The sequence below is a fragment of the Filicampus tigris genome, chromosome 2, assembly GCF_054856515.1.
Source record: "Filicampus tigris isolate MCC_2025a chromosome 2, RoL_Ftig_1.0, whole genome shotgun sequence".
In the NCBI taxonomy this organism is placed as follows: domain Eukaryota; kingdom Metazoa; phylum Chordata; class Actinopteri; order Syngnathiformes; family Syngnathidae; genus Filicampus; species Filicampus tigris.
Window position 1 is genome coordinate 29438327 of NC_141218.1, and position 24693 is coordinate 29463019.

Below are 24693 nucleotides of genomic sequence, written 5' to 3' on the forward strand. Positions count from 1 at the left end.
ACGTGGGATGGTGTCTGATGTGGTAGACTCCGGCCTCTCTTGATCTTGTGTTTAGGGCCTGTTCTTGATTAGCGCCTCTGTGCTGTCTTTCAGTCCAGCCTTTTCCAGCCACTGGTATGTTTTCTCAATGTCAGCCACTTCTTCAATTTGACGGTGGTATATGCCATGCAGGGACTTGTTTTTCGATGACAGTCCATCTGGATCCTTCTCCTTCCTAGGCTTTTTTCCCCCGAGGCATTCACTAAGCAGGTCATCCCTTGGGGCCATCATCTTGATGTATTCTTGGAGACCTGTTATTTCCTCCTGGATAGTGCCCTGGACACTCACTAGTCCACGGTGTACAGCCTCAGGATGCTGGACTTGGGGTGGTACCCTCCGTGCCTTGTAAGGAGCTTTCTTGTCTTGATGTCAGTGGTTTGCATTTCTTCCAGTGGCCAGGGGATTATGCCAGCAGGGTAACTGATGACTGGCAAGGCATAGCTGTTAATGGCCTGTATCTTATTTTTGCCATTCAGCTGAATATTCAGGATCTGCCTCTCTTTCCTTAGGTATTTGGTTGTGGCTGCCCTCCGAGCTGCCTCCTCATGATTGCTATTTGTCTGTGGAAGGTAATTACAGCTGACCTGCAGATCTGCTTTGATGCTTTCAGGTGTTCAATCCCTTTGGTTGTGATTATCTTCCCTCGCCTAGATATAATTCGCCCACGCTTATCTGCCTTTTAATACAATCTTAAATATTCTCGTGATTTATCCTGGCAGGCTCTGTTCAGGTGACCGACCCGTGTGAAGTTGGAAGCTAAATGCTATCTTGGTTAAATAGTTGTAAACACTTCAATCAACTCAGGATACTCCCAGCCAGATGTTCAAAGGAAATTAGCCAGCTAATGAGCTTTAAATAATGTTAATGTGAGTGCACAGACGCTTTTTTGAGGGGGGGGGGCTGGGGGGCGGACTGACAAAATGTAAGGAGAGAAGTGCTTTAAATGAAAGAGGACGGACGGGGTCGAAGGACGATTATTTTGATGAATAAGGATGGAGGGACAAGGACAGAAGGGTACCCAAGTCACGGACGAAGGATGGACCGGCAAAACAGGGTAAAGTGCCCATCTCCGAAAGCAAGCTTATAAGATCTCGTGAGACCTATCTGTCCGAGACGTGCTTGCTCCCCCTTGGTCTGCTGGAAGCGGACGGAGCTGTGATGTAGCATCGTTGAAAGGCGAGTCTTGATTGCTATTGGCTACCGTAGGCAGAACCTGCTTACACAGGATACTGGTCTTTGAAAAAGCTATCATGGCGGAATGCAGAGCGCATGGCTGTCTTCAAACCAAAATCATCATAAACAGAAATGAGCCATTAGGAACGCTGAGTGACTATTTCCAGATTCGAGTCACAATACACACACACACATACCTGTACATATACACAAATACAAGTCTCACGTCTGTATGTGGGAGAAGTGCATGCGCTGTGTGAAACCCAGGTGCATTCGAGAAGAAAACACAGAAGTGTTTGTGTGTGTATGACAATACTTAGCCGGCTATCGAGCATTAAATTAAACTGTCAAGCAGTCAATGAGGCCCAGACAGACAGTTTATCAATTTAAGCCTTTGTCTTCGTTACGTCATTGCTTGCCTCACGCCGCCACAGCCGCAGATGAAGCTTAATGCTAGCTAGCAGCTTGTATCAAGCGGATGGGTTTAAAATTAGCCTCATAGGATAGGCGCTTCAGAAAACGGATCGATGGATATTTGGAAGAACAACCTGGGTTCTGCCGTTCGACAGTGTACAGTGGGGGATCCTGGTAGTTAAAGTAGTAACTGATGTCTTAGACAAAAGGTTGATGCTGCGTTGCCATTAACACTCGAAATGTTTTCAAAAAAGTCAATTTGAAGCATGGCAAAGTGCTTTGGACAAGATATGGTGTAGATAGAGCACTGTACAAGTGCACTTCATTACCATCATGATAAAATTGGATGTCACATTTTTGGGACTATCTATGACTTGTTTTTCAGCACGAGTACAATTAATAATCAGAGTGGGCATTCGTCTATGCTACAGGTGTCAAACTCAAGGCCCGGGGGGCCAGATCCAGCCCGCGACATCATTATATGTGGCCCGCGAAGACTAATCATGTGTGTTGACTTGACTTGATGTTTTTTGAAATTGTCTTCACTGTGAACACAACATATTCAATATTTAAAGCATTTCTTACCAATCCTTCCTTTAAAATACACTGAAAAATAGTTTAACAAACTATTTACTGGATTCTGATTTCAAATCTATTAGTAAGGCGATCATTTACACGGGTTAACAGTCGTAACGCCCTCCGAGTGAAATCAGAAATACGATGCGGCCCGCAAAAAAAATGAGTTTGACACCCCTGGTCTATGCTTTAGTCCGTCTATGCGTTCCCGTCTATATTTCAGGGCGGGTCAGCCAAACGGTGTCGAGAACCGGTCTTTACCGGTACCACGTCACACACAGGAGACCCACTCCTGGCACACAGCCAAAAAATTAAAAAATAAAATATAAAAAAAGTGTATATCTTTCAGATATAGATCTTTTTCATCTAACTTAACTTAACATCTCTATCATAACCCTAACCCCTAACCCTAACCCTTTCACATCTCTTTCTTCACAGATTTGGTTGTTATTTCAACGATCCCCACACTGTGCGTGTGTGTGTCTGTTGTTTTTGTTTGATTTTTTTTTTTCCTTTATTCGGTGGCGTGTCTGCTTGCGCCTGCGTGTGACGTGCGAATTATGTTCTTAATGCCAATTGGCTGTTGCCAACGAGGGACGGATTGGGACCACGTGGGTCGGCCAGAAATACCACCCAGAAGTTATACACAGATAGACGATGCCCAGCTCTGTTAGTAATTCCATTTGAATGGATTCGGGATTCAGCGGTTAAATGGTTAACTAACAGCGATCGCAGATTTGAGGTACGAGTCCCATTCAATGATGTGACATCACCTCTATTTCTAACATGGCGCATTCAAATTAACCAAGGGGACTGCGGGTGTGCTGTTTTTTACAAGACTAGACACAAAGATGGGAACGCCAGATAATTACCAAACTGCTCCCTTTCACCATCAATACCTGGAAACGGGCCAACGGAGTTACCGTTTAGCTAACAAACAATTCAAAACACCATTGACATGCTAGCAGCTAGCATCGCCAGTCAGGTTTTGGAAGCAATGGATATTTGAACACAAGCGGTGGAGCGACACATGTAGACAGAATGTATTACGACACTCACAGGCATATATTCTTTGTCCTGTACAAAAAAAGTCTGATGTTACAGCATATTATTGAATCGCTTACAGTGGTTGTAAAACTATTGTTCTTCATTTGCATCTGCATGACTGCATTATACATATGATATTAAGCAAAAGTGCTTCAACACTAAAACCTCACACTTAGCCCTTATTAAAATTATGATTGTTTCTATTCATTAGTTCATTTTATAATGAATTGATTACATTCATGCTGGCTTTTCTCGTATCTATCAGGTGTGTGTGTATGTGTGTGTGCGTGTGTGGGTGCGCGTGCGCATGCACACTTGAACGCCTCGTCAGCGTGCTCTGCCTTAATTACGCTTCATGAATATGCAAATTTAGACGCGCTGTCTGTTTTACTATATCAGCATGAGCACACACGCACGCGCGCGCACGCACACATACGCACACACAAAAATTACAGTTAAACAAGTTGTATCTGCAGCAACGGTCCAATTGCATTTCTGTTTGTTTGTCCGTGTGTCTATTTTCGCGTGTGCATGTGTAATAAATGTGTACCGTGTGAAAAGGCACAATATTCGCACATACGGCAGGTCGGCGCCTGCGGGCCGTAATGATCCGAGAGAGGACAGAGGCGGCTGTCAAAGGTCAGGCAAAAGCTATTTTCCCGCAGCCCAGCGCTCATTTTATTTCCCAGAAATGGGGCCACGAAATGCTACATGCTACATTCATCCATTTTCTGTCACTCAGCCTGTTCTGGGTCAAGTCAGGCCCGGTGAACCACTACATACCTCACTGGCTTGAATGCAATGTTAAAAAATACAATATGCTATATTCTGTATCAGGAATTCTCAAACTTTTAAAAGCCAGTACCACCTGAAAACATCAAGGCTGTAGCGCAGCAATTGACGAATACCAAGTTTTGAAATCAGAGGCCGAAAATATGATTACATTTATTTTTAAATTGGATCTGCTGACAAAAATACTTGCAATATCGTGAGATTTTTTAAAAGGGAAGGCAATTTGTGATTTTGGTATTTTAGCAAGAAACATGAAGTCCATGCACATAATTTGCTTTGGCGGGGCCACATAAAATCATGTTGCGGGCCAGATCTGACTTCCAGGCCTGAGTTTGACACCTGTGCACTAGAGGAAGCCAAACTCAAGGCCCGGGGGCCAGATCCGGCCCGCAACATCATTTGATGTGGCCCGCGAAGGCAAATCGTGGATGTTGACTTGACATGTTTATTTCAAATTGTCTTCACTGTTACCACTACATATACGATATTGCAAACATTTGTTACCAATCGCTACTTTAAAATACATTGAAAAGAGTTGAACAAACTATTTCTCGGCTTCTGATTTCAAAACTACTTATCCATCAATATGTTGTGTATATGTGATAAGACGATCATACATTTCTATGGGTTCACTGTCTTAACGGCCCCCCGTGGGACACCATAACTATTATGTGGCCTGCGACAAATATGAGTTTGACATCCCTGCACGAGTTGAAGCCGTACTTACCACATTTTGGGACATATTCTCTTGCGTGCTCTTTTTTTGGCTGCGCAGATTCTTCCATCGACCTAAGCGTGTCACTTACGCACCTTCATGAAATGCACGCACTCTGGGTGGAGCCACGCTTAAATGATGGCGTCCCCTATTTGGTGCTCTTATTGTCCCACAGACACTTGGGTCAGGGTGGCCATGTTTTTCACAAACAAGTTCAGTTCATATATTTTTTGATCAGGAAAATGAAAGGAGTTGTCATTTTCTATTTTATCCAATCATTTGGGAGAAATTAGGAAAAGCATGAATAACGCCCACTCTTAATGAGGAATGCCCCGTTCTCTCCATGTCTGAGTGGGAGTCGCTACCGATCGCGGTTTGTCCATTGCAAATCATTGTACACAACTCGCTTTTAACGTCCAAAAACGGTGATCAATCGGCGCCAAAACCTATGGGGACACCCCTGCTCGTGACCACTTCAACATATCACAAGGATCAGCCTCTCCATGGCTGTTTTGTATGAGAACGAGGAAATGTGGAAGTGAGCAGATAAAGGTGGAGCAGGGAGGCTGGGAGGACGCGAACACTCGCACACTGCTTCTTTGCAGTCCACAGTGAGGACGTGAGGACGTATGGGGCATAAAGCACCAGTTGGGATATTTACAGATTCATTTTACAAGGATTGGCACCATTTTTTTCCACTGTAGGCGACGTTAATACCCACTACACACCGACAACTAGAAAACGTCTCAACGCAGCAGCTCTGACTGTATTTCTGAGTCAAAGATTTTGTATTCCGGTTCTCCCGACGGCGAAGTAGAAGGCCAAGCTATCGGACAGCTCGGAATTCAACCAGACTGCTTCGAGCCTGAAGTCGAAGAGGGGGAAGCTAATCCTGCTCCCATGCCGGACGCAGACGACGAAGACCAAGAGAGATGGCTCGGCAACAATTGTTGGTGGGTATTGTTATTGTATTTCTTAATGTTTAAATGAATAATCATTCATTCATTCACTCATTATCCATACCGCTTATCCTCACAAGGGTCGCGGGCGTGCTGGAGCCTATCCCAGCTGTCTTTGGGCAGTAGGCAGGGGACACCCTGAATTGGTTGCCAGCCAATCGCAGGGCACACAGAGACAAACATCCGCACTCACAATCACACCTAGGGGCAATTTAGAGAGTCCAATCAACTTACCATGCATGTTTTTGGAATGTGGGAGGAAACCGGAGTACCCGGAGGAAACCCACGCAGGCACGGGGAGAACATGCAAACTCCACACAGGGTGGCCGGAGCCGGGATCGAACCCACGACCTCTGAACTGTGAGGCGGACGTGCTAACCAGTCGACCACCGTGCCGCCTAAATGAATAATCAAGATGCTTAAAGTCAATATATATAATACGTGTCGTTTTTCAACTGCTGAAACATAGTGGTATAGCGTGCAAAAAAAGTCTGCCTTTGGGCTTCATCTGTGCAATTGCAATTGTTTTGTCATGTACACTGTAGACCAATGTTACAAAAATCTAATCCGTGTGTTTATTTTCGGCCCCGATCACGTCGTTTAACTTGATACGGCCAGTTTTCATCTGCATCACCACACACCAGCTGTCTGGGCGACGTTGCCTGTTTTTCATACATATGACAAATTCCCATGCAATAATGTGAGGCACACATGTGTCTACTGTTTTTCACACTAGTACATGCACTGTCATTTCACTATTATTTTTCATCTCACATATTCCTCTATCCTACTAGCCACGTTACTTGCTTGTTTCAGTGATCATTCCCAGGACTCTCGCAGGACAATTTCGAGCACTTGATGCATGTACGAAGTACAGAAATTGAAATAAGATATCGAGGGACTTTTTTTTTTTTTAAACAAATTGCATGTTACCTACAGGTGTTCGTACAGTGGAAGACGCTCCCCAATGCCAACAGTTGAGGAGAGCATTTGTTGCAAAAAAATTCCACAAGTGGTGATGATGGCTAGCGTTTCCGAGGAGCTGGACTGCATCACTCAACACCCTGGATTCTTTACAATCTGCTTAGACACATATGTACTGGAGGCGGCGTACTACCGGCACAATGCACAGTTTGGCGCAGAGCTGTGAAGCCTCAGAACATGAGTGAGTTTGTCTTTTTTTGTTTTTAAATAAATATGTTTACTCTAACCTGATCTTACATTTGTCCGGAATAGCTACAGCCAAAATAGTTTTCTGAAGTTCACCAAGATGCAAAAATTAACTTGAATATGATATTGGGATGAGTTTCCGTGTTGTCATTTTTATCACTTACTAACTCAATATGTAACTGCGTTACTGCGTTTTGTACTGCGTTACAAAATCATATGTTATCCCTCCACTTCCCAATTTTTTATTCTTACGCTTCCCTTCTTCTTTCAGGAGGAATAGGCATGCCGCCTACAGGCGGTTGATGAGATGGTGCTAGCGATTCCTGGGCTGCTCAATTTGGGTACGACTTCCATCCTGCACCGTGACCAAGATCAGGAAGGCCTTTTCCACCGTGGGTTTCAGGAGCCAAAGAACATCGTTTCCTCATGTCTTCTATATTAAACCTTTAATTTAGTGTGTTACTATAATGAAAATGTATTTTGTAAGTAATTGTACACTTCCATGAACATCCAGGAACAGATCACTTTTTACTTGTGTCACACTTCATGTACTTCAAGACAGCAAGACTACCCAGCCCTAAATGTGACTTTTGCTTAGTTTGTGTTTATTACGCTTGCCGAACAATTTCAGACAACACCTTAGCTCTTGTTTGCGAATGCAATTTCCCAAATGCTTACGGAACAAATAAAGACCTTACCATTTTTAGTTATGTAACATTTTTATTTGCAAAGACAGTAACACTACGCAACCCTAAACCTGACATTGTCTCATAGTTATTTAGCGTTTGCCAAATAATGTGAAAGTAGTTGTAAGATGGCGTTGCTATAATGAAATGTGCAGTACATTTACAAAATTTAATAGTGAAAAACTTAGGTCAGTATTTTTGGAAAGATTATGTTTTTGGAAATAAAATTCATGTCAAAAAACTTACCTTTCTATTCTCCAGTTTTGAGCGCCAGGTCTGCCCGTCGTCTCTGCTTTCGTCTCTGAGTCTGTGTTTGTCCCCTCTCTGGTGCTTTTTATTGTTGGGATGGTAGTTCAATTTTGGTAACTCCAAATTCCGACCACAGCCCTTCATCTTCAAAATCAGACTCATCAAACTGTGCAGTGTAAATCACACTTGCCTAGTCTGTCCCATTGCAGTCTTGTTTTTTTTTTGTGTTTTAGGTCCAGTTTCCTCACTTTTTTATCCTTTGGGAATTGATGTTAGCTGACCCCTTCTTTCGATGTGTTACTACACCCAGCCACAATGCATCGGTTGGGCATATTTGCTGCCTCAAATGTTCAAAATTCATTTCCAAAACAACAGGACGTGAACAAAGCAAGGCAGGAAACAATCGTGAACTGCTTCGCCCTCCCTTCAATGACGTCGTCAGGCTGATGTCAAGCAGACTCCACCCAATTTGTGGGCGGGGCAAAGTCCTCTGCCAGTCCGTTCCAAAAATACTCTTAAATCACGTCTGAGTTTTTTCTTGGGGGGAATTTTAGTGCTGACAACATTTTTTAATACAGACCTATCATATAAGTGCCAATGTTCATTCCACCCAAGTGGCCCTTTAACACACTGACTGGATTGGTTTTAGCTGTGATGTGATGAATCATTCAGGTAGACCCACCTATTGAATATGATATGAATAATGGTTCTCAAACTTCAAAATTTCAGTTTCATCCTGAATGGAAATGGAAATGGAACCAACTGGTTGACCACACTAATACAGCATGTTACGCTAAAACAGGCCTAGCCTATGGCGTTCGATTGATGCCACAATTACGTTAGCATAATGTCAAATACCCCGTACAAAAATATGTTTCACGTGGATGTAATGTGAAATACCGCGCACAAAAGCATGTTTTGTGCGTTCAAAATGTGTTTCGCGTGTACAAAACCATCCACTTGCATGCACAAGATTGTTTTTTACTCTTGCTTCTTCTCAACTACGCGTACAATACGCTGATTCACACTTGGGATGCAGGCGTTATAATTGTGCCACAACTCTTAACCAATCAGGGCTAATTCTGATTGGCTGCTTACTATCCAACCATAACTAAGAAGTGGGGAGAAACTGGTGAAAAAAACAACTGCCGGCGTTTCAAGGGACAATAACGTTAAACCAAACAAAGTTACTTTGAAAAAATATATTTTTAATTATTAACCACAACAATACGCCATACATACAGTACCCTTCCATCGACTTTGTGTTTGAGGGTTCCCGGGTGTCGTACTTACTGCTTTGAAATGCAATTGGATAGAAACCAGCCAATCAGAATTGGTTAAGAATTGTGGCACAATTATAACGCCTGCATACGGTGTGTGTGGAGGGCTCGTTTGAACATGGTGATGAAACGGATTACATTCGAGCTAACGAAAGGGTAATTATTTAGCTTTACCCTCGATATGTTTTCTCAGATTGGATGCGGAATTGTTGTAGGCGGCAAGCTCGTGGACTTTAGGTTTACGCAGGACAAAATGCATTCGCCAAGAATCGTTCTTCGAGCCGACCAAATGCAAACTGTCAAGTGAGTGAGTGAATCATTATTTACATTATTATTCTTACACAAACATTTCCCGCAGGTAAGGCCATGGCTGGGCGTCAGCCGGCTGCTGACTTGCTGGCGCTGGCTCCTTCTCAGTCGAGCCTATTTTGGTTCACAGGTTCAACGCCATCACACTCCATTCGTCGATCATTTTACTTCTTCTCACCTTCCAATTAAATTATCTTATGTAGTGGGTAGCATAGCGTTTTCTCAGGGGATGTAGCTTGAGATACGGCCAATCACAAGCTGGGACGTCCGGAACCCTGTAACTCTTCATATGATTGGCGCAACTACGAGCATTGATCTAATTTATTTTTTAATCGTCATGCGTCACATAAAACAAAGGTAATCAACTTGTTTTGAGAATGTATGGAGTAAAAAGTACAGATACTGGTGTTAAAATGTAATATGTGTTATCTTCCACACCGCTTATCCTGTACAGCAGGGGTGTCAGAGTCAATTGGATGGAGGGCCACATAAAAAAATTTAGCTACAAGCTGAGGGCTGGACTGATAGAATGTTCATTGAATTTTTTTGGGATGGGGTCCTTCGCGCCTGCTGATGATGTCACGCTTTATATTTTTGTCATATATTTCTTTGCCTCTATGTTTGTCACCCCCCTGGCTGTTGTGTTTTTATGTTCGGTGTTACTAAATAAAAAATAAAATAAAGTACGTTACTGCTACTTTTGCGAGGCAGCTCGTACGTCACTTCCGCTAACGACCCGAGAAGAAGCCGCTGCTTGTCTTGTGTCGCAGGGCACACACAGACACCGTCGCTGAGCGGGATCCGATCCCACGCTGCCCGCACACTCAGGCACGTGTACCACTACACCACCAGCGAGCCTAAAATGTAACAGATAAAAGTAAAAAGTATTCTCAAAAATAAATACTCAGTGACAGTGATTACAAAGTACCGGAAAAACTACTCAAGTACTTAACAAAGTATTTGTACTTCGTTACTTGAAGTTGAATTTAACGTGCAACAACAAAGTGGCGACGTCATATGGATTTTTTTTGTTTGTGGGGTTTGACTAACAAAAGAAATGTATCAAAGAAGAGGAAGAATAAGCAGAAGTTGTTGACTTGTTGGGTTGTAACCACGTGTGGCATTTACACCAACGCTGTGGAATGGGCGGGAAAAGAGCGGCGACAAGATAAAAAGAGAAAGAAAGAGAGAGAGAAAGGGAGAGTGAAGGAGAGAGAGTGAAGGGGGGAGGGAGAGAGAGAGAGCGAGAGATGGAGAGAGAGAGAGAGAGAGAGAGAAAAAGAGAAACTAAAAGGCGCGCGCAAGATTCACACACACTCACATGCACTCACGCACACGCTCATTCACTGGCGGGAACAACCTGCTTAAGGGAAAGGGGAGGCGCGCCAACATGGCCGCGCACGTGTGCCGCCGCTACCGCGCATGCCGAGACTCCAACGTGTGACTCCTCCAGCGCGAACCACTCCCGCCGCCGCCTCAACCTGTCATGTCCCGAAACGCCGCGTAAAAAGCTCGCGGGACGTATATCTCTGCCATGTTGCGGCCGCAGCGAGACCCGGCGGCGAAGCTGGTGGACCCGCGGCAGCTCCCGCAGCTGATGGCCGCCCAGCAGCAGCAACCCCCGGCGTGGCCCCCGGACGCGCTGGGGGCCACGCCGGGGCCGCGCAACTCCACGCTGGCCGGTGCCCCGCAGCAGCAGCATGCTTTCCCCTGGGCGATGACAGTCCTGGCCAGCGTGCTCATCACCACCATCGTGGTGGACGTTATCGGCAACCTGCTCGTCATCCTGTCCGTCTTCAGGAACAGGAAACTCAGGAAGACTGGTACACTACTCACACTACTTTTATTGCACATACATTATGGGATACTCTTCATTATTTTAACTAGTGGCTTTCATTTTAACTTTTACTCCTACTTTTTTTAACTATACTTACAAATAAATAGCCTTTTTTTTTTGTCAAACCCAGCTGTTTTAAAGTTGTCTTTCATTTCTACCATGTTTTATTGTTTATTTATTGTTTGTAGTATTGTTTTTTTCAATTTGGCTAGTGTTATTTAAAATAATAACAACCGTAACTAACAAATAACTTACTTGTAAGTTAACTTATTTGTTCCGATTAGTTTTTTTTACTACTCCACTAGTGTTTCTCGTACTATTTACTAGTTTTCTCCTATCATTTTTTAAAATTACTATTCTTACTGGCATTTTTACATGTATTCTTGATTACCTATTTTACTATTATTGTTTTGGTTTTTTTTTACTATTTTTACTACTAGTATTAGCCTTTTTTTGATATGTTTACTAATATACGTTGTACCTTTACAAGTATTCTTTTTTATTTAATATTTTCAGGTGCATTTTTATTACTTATAGTAGTTTTGTTCCTCTTTATCAGTATTATTCTTGTTTTTGCCATCTTTGTCTTGTTTTTTACTATTTTCAGTAACTTTAGTTTATGTCATTTAATTTGTGCTACTTTTAGTAGTATTCTTTTTATTTTTGCTACTTTATACCGTTCATTTTTACTTTTTCTATTTTTACATTTTATTTTATGACTCTTTAGTAATATTTTTTAAAACTTTTTTTTACTTGTATTCTTCTTTTTATTCCATTTATTGGTTGTACCCATATTTTTTCTTTTTATTGATTTTACCACTTTTATTTTTGTTTAAATCTTTTTTTAATTTGAATTATTTTTCAATTCTTTTTTTTCAATGTAATTATTTTGTCTAGTATTGGTTTTTACTTGTACTATTTTACTATTATTATTTTATTTTTATTTTTTATTTATTTTTTCCTACTTGTGTTATTTTTTTATTTGAACTATTTTTCAACATTTTTCTTCAATCGTGTCTGCATTATCTTTATTTTCAGTAACTTTGAACCAATTTGTGCCATTCCTACAAACCGTTTCTTTACCATTTTTTACTTTCATTACCTTTAATGATGCTTCCATTTGTTGTTTTGGTTTGGCTGTCATTTAGTGCATTCTTTTAGTCATTTTTAATGTGTGAAGTTGTGTGAAAAGCATTCGACAATGATGATGCACACATCATTTGATTTAACAGCTCATCTCATTGTGTTTAGGATGCAAAGAAAAAAAATGTTTTATACTCCATTGAAAGTTCCGTCACGCGTAGAAAATCTGTCAACGCCTTTGAATACATTCAAGGCAAATGTTGGAATTTTCACTTCAGATGGAACACATTTGTAGATAAGAAGGTTGGGTTCTGTGCTTCAGTTATGTCTATTTCCTCTGAAGTGTCTGTAAATGTGTGAGTGGTGGTTTTGTCTGCACATGTCTGTCCTATGATTGACAGGTGATGGGTGTAGGGTGTCACAAAATGATATGAGGCTTTGTACGATGTATGATGGCGCTCGTTGAGCTCCATCTTCCCTGTGACACCAAATAAGATGAATGAGATGTCACCGAGTCAAAATGAACAACACATTGATTGGTTCACATGAGTTACCTAGGCAACGTGACTTAAAAAGATTAGAGAACATCACATTGCTACTTCACAAGTTATTTTCTTTATATTCATGCCTACTGTCATTCTAGTGCACATTCTAATGTGGTCGAACTGTGCGCATCGGCGGGTATTTTCACAGGTGCGTGCAGATTAGTGCAATTAGAAACGGGTGGTTTGCGTCGTTGTGGGCGTGAACACAGACGACTTGCTTTGCAGCCAACGGAAGCGGTTCCTCTCATTCCTTTTAAAATCGGTGCACAACAGGTGCACAGTCCTTAACATGGCAGAAGCGTAAACTGATCTGCTGTAGTCCATGTGGGAGGTCAAGGCATGCAAAGTACATTTAGAAGAAACAGCGAGCAGATCTCCACTTGCGGATGATGTTAAGTTGGCCAAGCGAGACCACAGTGGGCACTTTGAGACCACATTCTACTAGATACGTGCCTGCTGTTTTATGTTGCTTCTTCCTCTGCCCTCTCCTCTCACAAAGTCAAACACTTGTGACTGTATTGATTCCGAAATGTGTTTTATCTTCAACCATTTCTGACTTGCATACCAAGGCCACGAACAAGCTTTCACACACAAGCACATGCCAAAAAAAGTTTGGGCATCAAGGGGAAAAAGAGCAAATGCTAGAGTAGCCAAAAACCTACCTACCAACCATTCACATCTCCACCTTCATAGCAATACCTTCTTACCTGCTTACCAAAAGTCAGGCTTTCGACTAAAATGGTACTTAGTTTTAGCCCAAATTTTTGTCATCTAACTGTAAATTGTTTTACTGACCTTCCCACCAACCCACTCAGCGCCAAATACGTTTTCTCCCGTCTTCTCCACTCTCATCTCAATTCATCTCCCGACAATTTTTTCTATCCTATTCCCGTTATTCATCACCCCCAGTCCTTCCTCCACGCTTCTCTTGTTGTCACCCTTGGCAGCGTTCTACTTTTTCCAATTTTCCATCCCGACTATTCTCCTCCCGTCTCCATTATTCCGTAACCCGCCTCCCGGAATCATCTGTCAGACCTCCTACGGGGCTATTGTATGCAAATGAGTCGCCATTGTTCAGACCCGAGAGTGTTCTCCCGGTTGCGGGGCGGTATCCTCGGTCTTCCGACCCCGTGAAAGTGGAAAGAGAAACGAGTGCTGACGCATGAGCCGGGCGGGAAAGGAGGAGGCGGGAAGGTAACTGGAGGGCGTGCATGCGAGGAGGGCGGATTGCTGTGCAGAGCATGGCGACGTAGGCCGGCTGTCAGGAACATTCCGGGAAAAGCATCTGCTCCTTCCAGTGGGAGATGAACATGTGGATCAGGGAGGAGTAATTAAACAAGAGTTGACTATTAATGAAAGGCTTTTTGCCATGTTGACACACTATCCCTGGAGTCAGAATCCCAATTTGGAAAACCAAACCCTTGCTTGATGCTGGCTTTGAACGCTAATTTGAAAGCCTAATCCAGACTCGAAACCTTAACCTACAGTCTTAAACACTTGAGTCCTGAAACTCCAAATTCAGAGTTCAACTTCAAACCCTAATTTGAAACCTTGCTTTATTCTTAATTTCAACCCTAAATACAGGTTAGAAAGCCTATTTTAAACCTTTTGCGCTGGCTTGAAATCATAATTTGAAAACTTAACAGTCTTGAAGGCCTAATTTGAAACCCCTTTTTTAAACTTTAACCCTTCTTTGAAATCCTAATTCAAAACACTAACCCTGATTTAAAACCTTACACTGAAAAAGATGATGGTTGAATTTACTCAATTTTATTTCGTCGAAATGAAATCTTCTGTATCCAGATTTTAAAGTAGATAAAATACAATAAAATACCATTTTATTTATATAGCGCATTTTATAATAGCTGGAGCTGTAACGAAGCACTTTACAAACAATAAATAATAATAAAATAATAAACAATAAAAAGGCCATAATACACAAGTGTTGATCAATAAATTAACATAAAACACTATATACAACTGACACCGAAAAGAGCCGAAAATTTCAGGTCTGATCAAAAGCCAGAGAATAGAAATGTGTCTTCAATCGGGTTTCAAAAATGGACAGAGAGGGAGCTTGCCTAACATCCAATGGGAGGTCATTCCAAAGGGAAGGACCAGCAGTCGAAAAGGCTCGATCCCCTCTGAGGCTCCGCTTGGTCCCCGGCACCTCGAGCAACGTCTGGTCCGCAGATCTAAGGCTGCGGGAAGGTGCTTAGGAGTGGAGGAGCTCGGCGAGGTACGCCGGGGCGAGGCCATTTAATGATTTATAGACAAACAGAAGCATCTTAAATTGAACCCTGAAATGCACCGAGAGCCAGTGAAGACAGGCCAGAATTGGTGTTACACGCTCCATCTTCCAAGCTCCAGTTAGTAGGTGAGCAGCAGCATTTTTGACCAACTGGAGACGTTTGAGGGAGGAATGGCTGACTCCAAAATGAAGTGCATTACAGTAATCTAGCCGAGATGTAACAAAGGCATGGATGACTGTTTCTCAGCGCTGATGAGAAAAAAGGGGCTTTACCTTAGCCAGCTGTCTAAGGTGAAAAAAGCTCGACTTTACAACAGCGCAGATTTGCTCGTCCAATTTAAGATCACTGTCCATTTTAAAACCCAGGTTTGAGACTGTTGGCTTTAGATATGAAGCCAGGGGGCCCAGGGATGTAGATGAGCCACTGGGACTGAACACCATAACTTCTGTTTTCTTTTCATTGAAATTTAGGAAATTCAGTGACATCCAGTCTTTGATGTCCTCTAGGCAGGACAAAAGTGGTCTAATGGAGAGTGTGTCTTTTTTGCTCAGCGGGATATAGATTTGACAGTCGTCCGCATAGCAGTGAAAGGAAGTGTTTTCAAAGGATGGAACCCATGGGCAGCAAATAAAAAGAGAACAGCAATGGCCCCAATATAGAACCCTGTGGAACACCATACGATAGAGGGGCAGAAAGGGATTCAGAGCCAGAACCTAGGCTAACAGAAAAAGTTGAGTAAATTCAACATGCCTTTTTTTCAGTGTAGTTTGAAACCCCAGCCAGGCCTTGAACTCAGACGTCCAACTCTAATTTGAAAGCTAAAAGCCTGGCTTGAAACCCTAGTTTCAAAGACTATTGTCTTTGACCCCAGCCAGGCCTTGAAGTCAGACGTCCAACCCTAATTTGAAAGCTAAAAGCTCCAACTTGAAACCCTAACCAAGACTTGAAATCTTAATTTGAAACCTTAACCCAGAGTTGAAAGCTTTGAAAACTTAGCCCTTGCTTGAAACCCCAACTGTGTCCTGAAATCCTCATTTGAAGCACTAACCCTGTATTGAAACCCTAATATGAGACCTCACTTCATTTCCAACCCTAAGCAACACTGCATGCGTTGACGGACGGGGAAGCGTGTTGTAACTTTGTCGCGTGTCACGTCGGCGACGCGCAGTGTGCTCATGACAGAGTCCCGGCCTCATTTTCATTCTCCCGCCCACCGCATGACTGAAAGCCATACCGCCACGCCACTTGGGCCTGATGATAATAAATATGCCGGCATTGCAATCGCCACTTTTTTTTCTCCGCTTCATTTCCGATAACCGCACAGCAGATTTATCTCGTTCGCGGCTGCACGTCTCTGCACATTTCATTACAATTAAGGCTGTCACAAACGAGTCTTTTTTGGAATCGATTATTCCATTATTACTCCGATTTATTTTTCTTACATATTTCCCAACCAGTTCAGGGTGTAGTCCGCCTCTGGCCCATAGTCAGCTGGGACAGGCTCCAGCATCCCCCCGCGACCCTGTACAGGATGAGCGGTGTGGAACATGATGATGCGCAGCCAATCAGCTCACGGGATAAATCCACTCCTGCTCTCTCATTGGTCGATCACGCGCCGGGAACCAATCACGCGGCTATTGTACAAATCCTCCGAGTCAACATCCCTTTGAAACAATGCGTCTTTCTGCAATATGGCTATATTTTTCATTTTTATTTTTTAGATGAATACTTTTTGAAAACCCACGATGCACCGAGGCAGCGAAAGTCGAACCGCAAAGTGTCGAGGGATTACTGGGATGCGTGTATACTCTAAAAACAAAAGGAGGTGGACAAAGGCGCAACGGCCTCTGAGTTCCCATCTGCATATTTTAACGACCTACGTGGTCCCAGTCCATCCCTTGTCAGCGACAGCCAATCGACGTCGAGAATGTATTGTTCATGTCACACGCAGATGCCGCACGAGCAGACATGCTGCCAAACAAAGAGAAAATATCAAACAAAAACAACAGACACGCACAGCGTGATGATCGGTGAAATCAAAACAATATGGGCCACATGTCATTGCGTCTGTGGGACCGCAAAGTACAAACACGGTTTTATTTTTTTTCTTTATTTGGCTGCGTGTCAGGAGTGCGGCACCTGCGTGTGACGTGCTACCGGTCAACCGACACGCTGTGCATGTGTGTGCGCGTGTGTCAGTTGTTTTTGTTTGATTCTTTTTTTGCTTTATAGCGGCGTGTCTGCTCGTGTGGCACCCGCGCGTGACATGAAGCATACGTTCTCGACGTCGTTTGACTGACTCGGACGGACTGGGATCACGTGGGTCGTTTAGATATGCAGACAGGAAGTCGGTGGCGGTTAGGCGATGCCCAGCTCTGCGTAAGTGTACTTACGGTGGCTGAGATAAAATACACAGACAATAAAAAACATAAGCACGTGAACATAAACTCTAATAATCAACACGGATAATACGGCGAGAAGAACTATGGAAGCAAGCCATGAAATCATTTGGCACTAGCGCGCTACTTCAGCCGCCCTTAAACAGCTGCCGATTGTAATACGTGACCGGTGTCTCGAGCTCACCAGTAGCCTGCAATGTCGGGAGAACAAAATTTCTGACAACAGTCATGACGCTGTCTGCAAAGCCTGGCATTGTTCACCATGTCATTTGCAAGCCCTGTCTTCCCCTTAGGAAACGCGTTTGTGGTGAGCCTGGCGCTGGCTGACCTTCTGGTGGCCGTCTACCCGTACCCGCTGGTGCTGACGGCCATCTTCCACGACGGCTGGACCGCGGGATACCTGCACTGCCAGGTAAGAGTGACAAAAAGGAGTGTACTCAAAGAAGAAGAAGGTCTTCCCACAAAATGACTCACTGAGAAATTGGGGCCTTTTCAATTTCAAATCATTTTTCCCCATTGAAGTGAATGGAAATACCATAACATTCTGTTAATGAAATATGTGTGTGTGTGTATACACACGCATTTCATTTTGAGATAAATGTCACGTAGTTTCAGAATATTCACACAGACAGGTTTCAGATATTCGCGTGTGTAAAGGTCCGTCCCTCCTCCGTCTGCGAGGAGGCAATGTTTGCTGTTTCCTTTGAACAGGAACAAGTCATCTCCCGTTTTGCATTTAAAAATTGGAAATTGAACAACGAAAAACAAACACGCAAAACGCTTCTATTATGTGTTTATTTAACACAAGTCAAGAACACAAATATGACTATAATTTGTTTCCCTTGAGCTCGCTTTGACTCGGAAGACCTTCTTCCGGCCGGTCATGGCTGCCTGCAAATATATCAACTTTGTGTTCAATTAAGCAAGCCCTGATTTCACACTGATTACGGCCGATCTCTGAGGCAAATGTAGCAGTAGCGGTTGATGGCTCAAGGGTAACAAATTACAAAAAAAAAAAAAAAAGGTTTTGCTGTGTTTTTGTTCTTGTCTTGCAGTTTTACCAGGGAGACCAGCACTAAATCACAGCAAGTTCATCAGCATTATGTTGATGGTTATTATGAATATTTGTAAATATATACAGACAAATAGGCAGAGACTGCGATAATCGCTGCATTTGTAATCCCAGAATTTGAAATAAAGCAGGCTGAAATCTGATTTGTCAGTCAACTCCCAGCAAAATAAACCTGTTTTTAGCCATCCCAGGAGTCGGCCATTTTGTCATTTCTGTCGACTGAAAATGACATCACAACTACCCAGCTGAGATACTGTGATCTCATTTTCAGTTAACAGAAGTGACAAAATGGCCGCCCCCAGATTTGGCTAAAAACGTGTGGACTAACTCTTATTCCACAAACGCAATACTTATCAGAATGCTTTGTTTCAACTAGTGGGCTTGCATAGAATAAACATAAAATATGTTTGGCTTGACTTTCCCTTTGGCCTTGCTTGAAATCTTAGCTGTGCCTCAAAAACCCAAATTCAACCCTGTCTTCAAATCCTACTCGGAATGCCTAATTTGAAAGCCAAGCCCTGGCACGAATGAACCCCTCATATGAAAACCTCTAAGCCTTGTTCGAAGCCCTACCCCTGGTCTGAAAGGCTAATTTGAAGGCCTTACCTACCCCCGGCAGGTGAGCGGCTTCCTGATGGGCCTGAGCGTGATCGGCTCCATCTTCAACATCACGGGCATCGCCATCAACCGCTACTGCTACATCTGCCACAGCCTGCGCTACGACCGGCTCTTCTCGGGCGCCAACACCGTGTGCTACGTGGCGCTGGTGTGGGCGCTGACCGTGCTGGCCATCGTACCCAACTGGTTCGTGGAGTCGCTGCAGTACGACCCCCGCGTCTACTCCTGCACCTTCGCCCAGTCGGTGAGCTCGGCGTACACCATCGCCGTGGTGGTGGTCCACTTCGTGCTGCCCATCGCCATCGTCAGCTACTGCTACCTGCGCATCTGGATGCTGGTCATCCGCGTGCGGCGCCGCGTCAAACCCGACTCGCGGCCCAAGCTCAAGCCGCACGACCTGCGCAACTTCCTCACCATGTTCGTTGTCTTTGTGCTGTTCGCCGTGTGCTGGGCGCCTCTCAACCTCATCGGCCTGGCGGTGGCGCTGGACCCCCGGCTGGGCCGCGCCATCCCCGAGTGGCTCTTCACCGCCAGCTACTTCATGGCCTACTTCAACAGTTGCCTCAACGCTGTCGTTTACGGCGCGCTCAACCACAACTTCAGGAAGGAGTACAAGCGCATCGTGCTGGTCGTCTTCAAGTTCCACTGTTGAGGGGCGGCCGAGGGGCGGCGGGGGGGCCTTTGGGCTAGCAGGCGTCAAGCGTTTGAGATGGAAACGCTACAGCAAAGATGGAGTCACTCATATTATTATTAATACCATTAAGCTGTGACATTTTCTGATTGATCTTTCCTGCCAAACCCAAACAAAAAATGTTGGTGCTTTTTAGGACGATGACATCATCGTCATCATCAAGGTTCATTTTGAAACTGTCCGCCGTTGCGAGAGGAAAAAAAAAATTGGGCTTTGTTTCACAATGTTACTAAGGTTTCTTGCTATCTGATGCTACATTCAAGGATACTGGGAAAACAGAATGTAACAAATGTGCTTATGGGCTGTACTACTAATTGACGTTCAACAAAATCTTATCGAGACATTCACTAAATTTCCCTCAAGCCTCACGAGTCGCGTTCTGCAAATCTGACTCAACAATCCCATTCCGCAGTCCGATGCTGCATTCAAGGATACTGGGTATTTGGAAATTTTACATTTAAAGTGGTTATTGGTTGGCCTAGTCGTTGACAAATTACATTTATTCAAACGTTGACTGCATTTCCCATAAGCCTCACTAGTCACTTTCTGCGTACTGAATGGTGCTTTCAGTCAATTTGAAAATTCAACTTAACATAGCTACTTGGCTAAAAATACAATAAACTAGATATTAATGTTTAACAAGATATTTTAGACATTCACCACATTTCCCGCATCACTTTTTGCACATCTGATGCCACATTCAACTAAACTGGGAAAACAAAATTTAAAAATAAAAAATCCAGTATTAAGGGTGGGGTGATTTCGGACTTTAAACATTCCCTAACATTTCAGACAAGCCTCACTGGTCACGTTTTGCATAACTTGTGCTGCATTGAAGGGAACTAGGAAAGTGGAAAGTTCAGCTTGATGTAGATTGTGCAACTCAGCTATAGAAGACAACAGATTAGAAATTTGTTGTATGAAATATTTTAGAAATTGACTACACGTCCCACAAACCTCACTAATAGTGGCGTTCTGCTATCGGATGCTGCACTCAATTTGGTAACTTGGTAAACCAATGCTGCTTTAAAGGACACTGGGATAGCAGGAATTTACATAAACTAGACTTATTGGTGGCACCAGTAACACAATATTATTTGCATATCGCTGGCGTTGGGCCAAAATCTTGTACTGTACCTCCAAAACGGTCACTTTTCAGTAGAGCCCAAAAATGTCAAGATTGTTCAACCATTAGCATTGCATTGTGAAAGAGAGCAAGCTTTTTTCAACACTTTAGATTCATCAATAATCTGTAAAAATAACACCCACGCGTCTGGACTGACCGATAGTAAATATTTTTCTCCAAAATGTGATTTATGAGGTTTTGGCCGGATTGGCTACATTTGTAGCGTAACGTTCACTTGTAACGTTCTACCAAGGAAACTGGGAAAGCAGAAAATTCAGCTTGATGTGGTCCATGCTACTTGGCTATACAGTAAATGATGATAAATGAACAATCCCTACGTTTCGGATCGGCCTGCATTTGCAATGTTGCATTCAATGAAACTAGGAAAGCAGTTGCTTTCTACTATCGAGAACCCATAACGTCCCGCAAAAGGAAGTGATTCATATTCATAAACTATTATGGTCATATGACTGACACGTAAACATTTTTGATGGTTTTGAAAGCTTCCAGTGGAAAGTCTCCGATATTGCTGTAGTTTCAAAAAAGCAGCGCGGCAACAGACACTAAATGGACAAAGGTATTGAGACAGCTTTTAATCGCTAAACATTTAGATGTTGAATCAGATTATTCATTGGGAAAACACAGAAAAAAAAAAACAGGATGCAGAAACTGTTTAAACAAAAAAAAAAAAAATCAATCCACATCATCGTTACTTCCCGTCGGTGTCCCACTGATTGATTTGATCCCATCGGCTTCTTCAAGGGCTATCACATTTTTTTTCTTTCGGCTTTAAAAAATGACTGCTCTCAAGAGGTACAAAAAGGTATTCGCTATAGATTAGTTTGCCGGTGATCATTACCTCCACACCCACCCTGAACATGTGAGACACAGGACCCAGGTTGCACCACCTCCTCCTTCTTCTTCTTCCGGCCTGTTAATTAGTTCCAACTGCCATTTTGCCAGTGAAATAACAAGAGGCCAGACATTACTGTGACTCATCTGACACACACGCATGCACACACACTTTACATTAGAACATGGTAACCACATCAATGTGTTACATAAAATGTGGAGGAGGCGTGTTTATCATCAGCTTCTTTTGTGTTTGCGAAAACAAGTGTCAACTGTCAGGATGAGCTCCATTCACAGAGCATTTCGCACCGCATGAAACTTTACCCAGGACTAGGACCTTTTCGGGTACCATTTGCAAATGTTGTTGTGGGGTTTACTGAGAGCCAAAGAAAACCCTTCTAAGCAGGGGCGTACTTTCCGGAGAGACAAGAATCAGCAATTTATTTGATTTGTTTGGTTCAGATCGGAGCTTAAAAATGGAAAGGACTACAAGTAGCAAGAACTTTAAGTTCCCCAAATTTAACTGGAACTGTTTCCAAAAATATGGTTCTTGGGCCAAAAGAAAAACCCTGCAAGTGGAGGTTGTTCTTTCGAAAGGTCCAAGAACTAAAACCTTAAAAAATACACAAAAAAAACAGGTGAAAATGGCTGCGTGTGTGAGCAGTCGCCATGGGAACAAGTGTCTGTGTGTTTACATGATTTTAATCACAAATGCTTTCAGGAAAACACAAGCCTCAACTTTGGTCTAAAACAGGGATGGGCAACTTAAATGTTGGAGTGGGCCACAATATTTCATCAGTACTACCAGAGATTGGCTCTTCACTCTATTTTGCCGGTCTGTCCTCCGTCCGTGACCTGAGCACCCTTAAGGCCTTTGTCCCTCCGTCCTTATTCATAAAAATAACCGTCTTCCGTCCCTGCCCTTTTAAAGCGCTTCCATCCTTACATTTCATCAGTTCGTCCACCCGCAGGAAAAAAAAAAAAAAAGCGTCCGTGCATGACGCCGTGGGAGAGAGGCTAACGGCAGGGCAGATGTTTCATAATTCATAAACATTATCTGGCTAATTTCCTATTCACATCCAATTTAGCAGCTGGGAGCATGTGAGTGGATTGAATTGTTTACAACTGTTTAAGTGCCCACTGAGATAGCATTTAGCTGCCAAACCAACCACCCTAGATCCCCGGACTGACTGGCTCGTGTCAACTTTTTTTGACGGAGGACGAGTGCTCCACCACGAAGCCGGCCACGGGACATCACGCAATACCATCCATTATCTATACCGCTTGTCCTCAAAAGGGTCGCGGGCGTGCTGGAGCCTATCCCAGCTGTCATCGGGCAGTAGGCGGGGTACACTCTGAACTGGTCACCAGCCAATTGCAGGGCACACAGAGACAAACAAACACACACACTCACAATCACACCTAGGGGTAATTTAGAGTGATCAATTAACTTACCATGCATGTTTTTGGAATGTGGGAGGAAACCGAAGTACCCGGGGAAAACCCATGCAAGCACGTGGAGAACATGCAAACTCCACGCACGAAGGCCAGGGCCGGGATCGAACCCACGACCTCTGAACTGTGAGGCTGACGTGCTAACCAGTCGCCCACCGTGCCGCCCGTCATGCAATACTTTGCAATATAATGCAACCATTATAGCGGAATTTCGCAATAGTATTGCTACTGAGTTTTATTTCAAAACCTTGGTTTTATGATGCAATGGTTTTTCAGTTTTTATTGCGTTATTTCGCATTAAAAATAATCATTGTAAAATAATGCAATGTTATTTTAGGAAGAGAACGTAAAGACTTCCACTTCCGGGTCATAGCTTTAAGTGCACGGCGGCGCTGGCATGAATGACTACTTGGAAAGATTTTTACTCTCTGGAGATGTCCCAGACAAGGACATACTTTAGCATGCAAAGGGAGCGTACGATATGTACTAAATGTTAACAGTTAGTTAACAAAACAAAAGTACTATCCACCTTTTTCCTACGCCCCTGACATCCGGAGTCATACATAGAGTCTGACGTCGCGTATTGGCGGGTTACACACGCAAGACAGACTGGGCGCGTTTCTGTCAGTCATCAGTGAAACGGGCGTCATGTGCCATAATCCATAGTATTACACAGAGCTGGGCAGTCCGTCCCGGGGGCGGAACGGTCCGTCCCTCCATCCTGGACGGACGCCCATTTTTGGGACGGAGGATCCGGGGCGACAAGTTTTTAAAAAGGGCGGAGGTGGATTTTAGTACAGCCCACTGATCGTCCCTCATGCGTGTGACGTGGTCACGAGGCGGCCAAAGTTCTACTTAACCTACTCGGCGAAATGATCAAACGACAAAAATTGCCTCGCGCTACTAGATATCCAACTGCACGTACTTACTTGTATTGGGAACGCTGTGCACTACACACGTTTGGTCTGCACAGAGGGGAGAAGAAAAGGAAGGAGAAGAATGTGACGAAGAAAATGAAGGAGAAGAAGAAGGAACGCTGGCGTTAGACCGCAGGAAATTTGAAACCTGAATGCCGCCGCCGCTTCGCACACATCGGAGAGGAGGGGCTTCGCTTGGTAGTCAACGACAACTGGCAAAACAAAAAAAAAGGTTTCGACATCGCATTCAAGTGGCCGACACTGCGCTAAAGCTAACGCAAACGATATTGCCGTCTTGGTAAAGTTCAACAGCTGTAAAAAAGCGAAAGAAAGTCAAAACATACCAAGCCCGCGCTAACTACATTGACTTAAATTGAATCACGCCGCCAGATCAATTGAATAATTGATGTAGCAATTGTCATGTAGCAGCACCGAAA

The 24693-nt window shown here is 43.6% G+C and overlaps 1 protein-coding gene across 1 annotated transcript; it reads left to right on the forward strand.

Annotated features, from left to right (window-relative positions):
* Window positions 1-10746: 10746 nt before the first annotated feature.
* Window positions 10747-20274, forward strand: mtnr1al (melatonin receptor type 1A like). Its single transcript, XM_086023707.1, has 3 exons — window positions 10747-11232; window positions 17819-17937; window positions 19217-20274. Exons 1-3 carry the CDS (start codon window positions 10944-10946, stop codon window positions 19865-19867), a joined length of 1059 nt encoding a protein of 352 aa, XP_085879833.1. The 5' UTR covers window positions 10747-10943; the 3' UTR covers window positions 19868-20274.
* Window positions 20275-24693: the final 4419 nt, after the last annotated feature.

Bases quoted from the DNA above. Each gene is read 5' to 3' on its own strand.
- mtnr1al (XM_086023707.1), top strand. From the start codon at position 10,944: ATGTTGCGGCCGCAGCGAGACCCGGCGGCGAAGCTGGTGGACCCGCGG. The intron at 11,233-17,818 runs GTACACTACTCA...TCTTCCCCTTAG, and splicing joins CAGGAAACTCAGGAAGACTG to GAAACGCGTTTGTGGTGAGC. The intron at 17,938-19,216 runs GTAAGAGTGACA...TACCCCCGGCAG, and splicing joins CGGGATACCTGCACTGCCAG to GTGAGCGGCTTCCTGATGGG.